At 47.9% G+C, this 7,229-nt stretch overlaps 1 protein-coding gene across 3 annotated transcripts; it reads left to right on the top strand.

The window, feature by feature from the left end:
- The first annotated feature begins 6 nt into the window (after positions 1–6).
- Positions 7–3,317, top strand: MRPL27 (mitochondrial ribosomal protein L27). Of its 3 annotated transcripts, none has more exons than XM_026861216.1 (4): positions 7–144; positions 1,519–1,641; positions 2,348–2,415; positions 2,881–3,317. In XM_026861216.1, the coding sequence occupies exons 1-4, from the start codon at positions 54–56 to the stop codon at positions 3,085–3,087; spliced, it is 489 nt and encodes a 162-aa protein (XP_026717017.1). In that variant the 5' UTR covers positions 7–53; the 3' UTR covers positions 3,088–3,317. The 3 variants fall into 3 exon arrangements, with proteins under 3 accessions (XP_026717017.1, XP_026717016.1, XP_026717018.1); XM_026861215.1 differs by having other exon boundaries at positions 7–198; XM_026861217.1 differs by lacking the exon at positions 7–144 and adding an exon at positions 244–778.
- Positions 3,318–7,229: the final 3,912 nt, after the last annotated feature.

The following is a 7,229-nucleotide window of genomic DNA, read 5'->3' as shown; positions in this document are numbered from 1 at the left end:
CAGGGGCAGCTCTGAGGTGGAGCCGAGGGCTTTACCGCTTCCGGACTCCAGGGATGGGGATTTGCACCGCCTCTCTGTGTTGCTGCTGGAGTGCCCTCGTGGTGAAAAAAAAATCTTTGGAAAAACAGTCTTCGTGTGCGCTAGGTAGAGCCCAAGCAGCGAGGGGTGCTGCGCTTTCCTCGAGCAGCGCAGTAGTCGGTAGGCTTTAAAAATCCCTTTTTTTAAAAAATCTAGAAGTGTTAGAGAAATAGCCTCGTGGTTCTCTTCGGCGGGACATCAGAATTGTTATTTTTTTCCACTGACTTCCAGCATAACTTTAGTCAAGTTACAAACTCTCTCAGTCTTCTCTAGATAACTGCTTTTCCCTGTAAGTCTGATGCTTTGAGGTTCTTAGATGCAACACAAAATGTAACCCTGCAATCAAGCTGTTGAGAGTATTTTTGATAAAAGTGAATTGGACTGTAACTATATGGAACTGTAGCTATTGTTCATCTTTGCCTACTTCCCTGTAGTTTGTCATGAGACTTTCTTTTACTTAATGGGTAAGCTCCTGGAGTTAATGGCTCTTTGTAGAGCAATTACCCTTTTCTCAACCACATTTCTAGGTCACTGGGTATCTGTGGCAATTTAATTAAGATTAAATTAATCCAGTGGTTTTACTTGGGTTAAGGAAACAAGAATGTTGTGATAACCACTCATCCATACTAACCTCTTGCTTAAGAGGCCAGATAGAGGTATTCAGAAAAATTGGATTTGCCTGCAAACTGCATGGAAGAAGGTACTGAAAAGATTTTTAAGAACTAATTATATCTCAATTATTTTTAACAGAGAGAAGTTCATGAGAGGGTCAGCTTTCTTAATAAGAAAAACAATGTGTTTTCTGTCAGTCTTCTGATTGTTTAAGAAAGAAGTTTGGGGTGTGAATGATATTTTGTGTTCTGGAGACAATCAGTGTCTGTAACAACTTTTTTTTTTTCCTAGACTTGTCCTGATTGTAACTCAAGGATTTGCACAAAATGCTTCAATTAGTATGTTCAGGGTAACAATTCTATATGTGCTTGTATATTGTCCTCAATCAGAGTCTTTGCATTTGCAAGATTTCAAAATATTACTGTGTAAGTAAATGCCATTCAATCGAAGGACAAGCTGAAACAGAGATCACAACTTGTCTTTTCTCAAAGCAGTATAAGGCCAATGCACAGCAACTGGTAACTTCTGTACCTCATTTTACAAGGCCTTGCTGAAACAGGAATTTGTGCATGTTCTTTCATTGTTGCTAAGGGTTTTATTCCTTGCTGGGCAGCAGTAGTACTTGACATGTGGCCTTGTTGCAGGGGACATAGGCCTCGGTGGTCTACTTATTATTTATCTTGGAAGTAGGATTTTTTCCATGAGCTTTCTTTTGTCTTTAGTTTTAAAGCTTGTATTAACTGACATCCTTTAAATATGAAAAAAGAAAGCATGTATATTTATTTTTTTTTGCAGCTGATATTTTTGTTGTTCTTGTTCCCAATCTAGTTCTTACTACTCCTCAAACAAGCCTGGTTGCTGTCAGATGTGCTTCTAAGAAAAGTGGGGGTAGCACAAAAAATTTAGGTGGCCGCAGCCCTGGGAAGCGCTATGGATACAAAAAAGTAGAAGGTAGGTCTGAGTATCTACTGAGTCTCATGTGCATTTCACTGGGTTATTCCCAGTTTCTCCTCTGGTCTGGGAGTCAGTTGAGCTTTTCAGGAGGAGGTGGCCAGGCGGCTCTTCACTGAGAAAGGGGAGGTTTAGCAGTGAGTCAGCCTCCCTCCCAGATGGTCCCACAACCAGCCAGCTCAAATTGCTTACAGAAAATGTACTTTGATTCTAACTTTGCCCCTCTGGAGCTCCTGGGAGGAGGGTACACTGTGGGACACCTGATAACTTAAGTGTGTGCACTTTCCCCCCACGCTGTGTTGAAAAGCTGGGCATTTTTTATGTTTACAAAGGGGAGAATTATCAGGCTTAGCAGAAGCCAAAGTACAGATTCTTGCAGCCGAGTGCTTCATAATTATTAGCTTTGCTGATGAAAACATATTGGTGTAAAAGGTAATAAAACAAATGCCTTCAAGCAACCAGAAAATGCCTTGTACCATAGAAGTAATGTTTTCAAAGACTAGAATTGCTTTTTGCCATTGTATATCAGTTGCCCTTTATTTCCTGCTAACAGCATTTTTGTTTAGATGCTTTTAGCATTTGAAGTAATTTTTCCTTAGAAAATTCCCACAGAAAGCTGGGTTTGTAATCCTGGAACCATTTGTGTTCTGCCCAGGCTTCAGGGAGCTCCATTTCTCTGCAGTCTGACTCTGTCACTCTGTTGCAGGCGCATTTGTGCATGCAGGCAACATTTTGGCTACGCAGCGGTTGATACGCTGGCATCCAGGGGCTCATGTAAGTTGTTTTCTATCTCTTCCTTGGTTCTCAGAGAACAGCAGCCCACAGCAGAGTCCCATACTCGGTGCCTCCTCTCTTTCAAGCTCATTCTTAATGCTTTTCCCTATATTCTATATAATCCCGAAACTGGGTTTCATTACGTGGTACTTCATTGTTGCAGAGCCTGCTCAGAGTCACACCTGTGCTCGTGTGACTCAGGAAGGGTCTAAAAGTTAGAGATATCCCAAAACACTTCTGTAACTGACTGAGTGTAGTGCTTCAGGGTGGAATCAGTGTCTCCTCCCTTGTAACAAGCACCATTGCATACTGATTGCTGGAAGCAAGCAGTGGGGTTTTATTTTAAAATAAAAAGCAACAGATGCTGTTGAAGGCAGGATATCAAGTGAGGCAGACCAGTGATCAGATCTGCTTTAGGGATGGACCTCTGGCCTTTCCTTTCTAACACTCCTCATCCTCTTCCAGGTGGGGATGGGCCGTAACAAGACCCTCTACGCCCTGGAGGATGGGATCGTACGATACACCAAAGAGGTCTACATACCTCTGCCTCGCAGCGCCGAGAGCAGGGAAGTGATCTGTCAACTTCCCAAAGGAGCAATTCTTTATAAAACCTTTATCAACGTTATTCCTACCACGGAAGTGGGGAGCTTTAAACTGGTCACCATGCTCTGAGCCTCCTGTGTCAGCAGGGACGAGAGGAAGGAGTGGCTGGGACAGACCACTACAGCTGGACTGGCATCTGAGGACAGGAATATTCTAGCTCTGAAGATACCAGTTTAGGACTTCGGTTTTGTGCTCATAAGCTCACGTGGTCAGTGTTCAGGCCCTGGGATCACCTGCCAGCATTTTTATGTGTTTAATAAATGCTGAGGGGCTGCTGAAGGCCTTGGCTCTTCAAAGAATGTGTTACTTATGTTCATTTAGTATCTGGAGCTCCCTTCCTTGGGAGAACCGTTGTGCCACTGCATCATTCTCTCTGCAGTCACTCTGATATCGGTACTTATCCCACTGATAATTCCCTCTCTATTTTTACTCATTTTTAGACATTACTGTTATATTTGTATCTTAATTCAAAATATTGCAGAACAAATCTGTTTCCACTTGCACCTAGTTCTGCATCCCAGGAAGCTCTTTTTTTCTTTCTATCTAACTCACCTCAATGATTAACTCAAGTATCTGAAAGTATTCCATTTACTAGCCACGTGAGGCAAGTTCACACTTGTAAATCTCACTCGTGACTAATTTTAGAGTGCCTGGTAAGATGCACAACCCTGGGGCACTGTCTGAAGCTCAGCGGCTGGCAGTGTGTCATAAAGCCATAATCCACAAGATTTCACCTTTTGTCTTCCCCGAGTCATTCCGTGACATTTTCGAGTTTATGTTGCTTGAAAGAAAGGAGCCTTGATGCCCTGTGGCCAAACTGATCTAATATTATCTGCAAGTTTGTAAACAATTTGAAACATTGGCTCTGCAGTAGAAAACAGGTTATCAAAATTGGTGGTGTAAGGGCACCAGTGTTGACATTATTAGATTGTCTGCTTTGTAGAAGACGACTGCATAAAGTGGGTCAGCCATGCATGTCCACCTTCACTTTATGTTCGTGGAAGCCACCAGCTGTTTTGTCCATGCTTCTGTCCTTTCCCAGCTTGCACACCCAGTCACACGGTTCATCTCGGTGGTCGGTGTTTGCCTACAGCCCCTGCAGCCTCTCCCAGTCCATACAAAATCACTCTCGTTTGGAGGGGACCGTTGCCGGAGAGCTCACGTCAATGCTGACGCAGATTCCTTCTATCTGGTCACCCATACACCCACAAAGTAAAATATTTTATAACCTAATAAATAAAGTGAAGTAGCACAACATGCCCCCTGCCTGAGGCCTGCTCCTTGGTACAGCCGGCAGCGCTTGCCTCACAGAGGTATGATGCACCAGCTGCCTGGAGGAGCTCCGGCTGAGCAGCCCTTCACCTTGGTTTTGCCACAGGTAGGAGCAGGCAGCTGCTCCGTGTCCTTTGGTAATGGTACGTTGGCCAGAGAAACGCCAGCAGCCCTCACCGGTTGCTCCGCTCATGCTGCGATCCTGGCAGCGGCTCTGCGGTTGTCCTTGTGCTGCAGGAGGGATGTCTCCACCGTCTGGGTCTGACTTGCCTGTGGCTCAGCTGACTGAATTGGGGTGAAGGTCTGACGTTTGGCCGTTCCCAGGGGATGAGAACGATGTCACAGGCACTTCTGTCGCTGACACCAGGGGAAGCAGCGGTACGCTGAGGCCGAGGCCTCACACGGCTGTGTTTCGCTGAGTTGGGTAGCTGAGAGCAGTCTGGAAGGGGTCTGGCACACTGCGTCTGTCCAAGGTCTCTGAGCTTATAACTGTTCCTGAGAAAGCGGGAGGATGCCTCAGAGCATGCTCGTAGGGAGGTGGCATCTGTTGAGGAGAGAGGAAGAGCATTACAGCTGATCAGAAATAACCAGGAAGATTATCCCACCTCCTTACAGAGCCGATGACAAGGCTCGCAACCACCACCAGCTTGAAATTAAATTCCTGCAGTCCTCAGAGCAGCAGGCTGCTGGCGAGATGAGCACCTGGAAGATGAGCGCTCAGCACCAGTTTGCAATAGGGTAGGGCAGAAAGCCACTGCAGAGGCCTGTTCCCCCCGCTCCCCCTTCATGCTCTGTGCCAGATTCCTGCTCTTCCCTGATCCCCTTCAAACAATTGTCACAGTGCCAGAAAAGACTTAACAGAAGTCAAGAGGACTGTTGTTTGCTTTCCTTTGACCAAGGATCAATTACTGGGATTTATACAAGCATCTACAAATCAGGCTTCCTAGCCAGGTTTTGGCAGTGAGTCTCACTGCACAGCAGTGGAGAACAACCTCCAGGCTGTGGTTACATTTATTTTGGCAGAGCTGGGCAAGCTTTTTCCCTATAACAAGTGACAGGAGTGTCACAGGGATGATGTAAAAGAGCTCCCACTGCAGTTCCTCAGCTACTCATCTTCAGGGCCTTGCTCTCCTGTGCCCTCGGTGCTCTGGTTTCAGGGCTGGTATCATTAGTTACAGCTCCAAACACCAAGTGGCAAGGGCTGACTGTGCCAGACTTCATGGTACAGCTTTAAAGAGCTCAAAATCCAGGTAAATCAGTGAACCTTTAGTGTTCTGCTCAGGGTTTCAGATGTTTCTGTTCTGCTTTGTTCAACGGGAGTCTCTTGGGACACTGCCACAGGACCTGCTTGGCAGATGCACTCGCTATTCTCTGTTCTGTTGTGCTCTGTGGGAGCACAAATCTTAAATGTAACAGGCAAAGCCTCCTGCTCATAAATAAGCCATAAACACTTCAAGGTAATACTGAGGGGCCTCCCAGAGCTGTCCTGCAGGGAGAAGGGAGCAAGAAGCCGTGGAAGCCTTACAGATCTAAAAATAACATTCCCAGCTTGGACTTGTACCGAGCAGTTGATCTGAAAGGCCTGCCCTGCCTCCTGGCACAGGCATTTCTGCGAACGCACTGGAAGAGATGGATCATTAACCAGCACAGATGTACACCAAAGGAGCCTCCTGATACACTTTGTGCCCTTCCCAGAGATAAAAGCTATCGGAGAAAGGCAATCACAGAGAACAGAGTCCTTAGCTACTGCAAATTGCTGAAGCAAGACCCAGATATGGACTAGAGCAGGGGCTGTCCCTGGGCCTCTGCCAGCACCCTCGTGCAGGGGAGGGGGAGCTCACCTCCTGGGAAGGCTCTGCCCAGAGCCCAAACCTCTCGGCAATCATCTGGTGGATTTCCCGCTGGCGATCTTTCTTCCGCACGCTCTCGTAGCTTGGCAAGCGGGGCTGCTCCCAGGGAGGGAGCTGGTAGCTGCTGGGGGGTCCGACGCAGAATAGCTCGTCTCCCTAAAAATGCCCAGCCCAGAAGAGAAAGGTCAGTGTGGCACTGGCTTTCTTCACTCAGAGTTCGTGGCCTGGTACTACCTCAAGTTACTTCAGGGTTCACAGTTGTGGGTGCCCTTCCTTGAACCCCAAGAGAAGAAATCCTCCCTCCCAGCAGGTAATTACACCACGATCTGCCTGGTGTTTTGTGCCCAAACACCTCAGGGCACCGTGGTGTCCTCTGCAGTGTCCCTGCCCCCCACAGCCAGGTTTTTACATACAGACAGCACTGCCCAAAGTTACTCCTGCTGTTCAACACCTTCTCCCTGTGCCCCAGGAGCTCCCTGGGTCCCCCAGTCTCTTCCCAAGCTCACCAGGATCTTCGCTACCATTTCCCCCAGCTCCCGTCAGGCACCCAGCCATCACCTGCACACCAGGGCTCTCGGCAGCACTCTCCAGCCGTGATGCTCCATGCTGGGGACCCACCAGCCGCTGGCTGCTGCTGAAGTAGGGTGGGGGGCGGTCCTGTAACAAGGCGTGACGGAACAGGACATGAGAAATGCCAAAATCCCTTGCATCCTGCCTGGCAGCGAGCAGAGCTCAGCCAGCTCACACTGGACAGCCTGGGAAGTAGGACTCCGGGCAGGGGAGAGAGCTGCTCCTCTGCCCATTTGGCTCACGTGGCTCTTGCTGCTGGGAGCCAACCTCTGCCTGCCTGTTTACCAGCACCAACAGCTCAGGCACATCCCCACCAGGCAGCACAGAGCCTGCTCGAAGTGTGGAGTGCAGCCGGAGGGTCGGCAGCCTGGGCCCAAGGCGGGGTTTCATTCAGACTCAGCAGAACCATCTCTCTTGGGGGGACAAAAAACCCCAGCTATTCTGCTAGTGTAGATAAGAGCTCCATCACATGTTCAGGGTTATGGAATTTGTAAACTCTTATCCACCCAGGTAGTCATT

Source organism: Athene cunicularia, assembly GCF_003259725.1.
Source record: "Athene cunicularia isolate RWA chromosome 18 unlocalized genomic scaffold, athCun1 chr18_part1, whole genome shotgun sequence".
Classification (NCBI taxonomy): domain Eukaryota; kingdom Metazoa; phylum Chordata; class Aves; order Strigiformes; family Strigidae; genus Athene; species Athene cunicularia.
The sequence above is the reverse complement of the archived record's forward strand: the minus strand, read 5'-3'. Positions and strand labels throughout refer to the sequence as shown.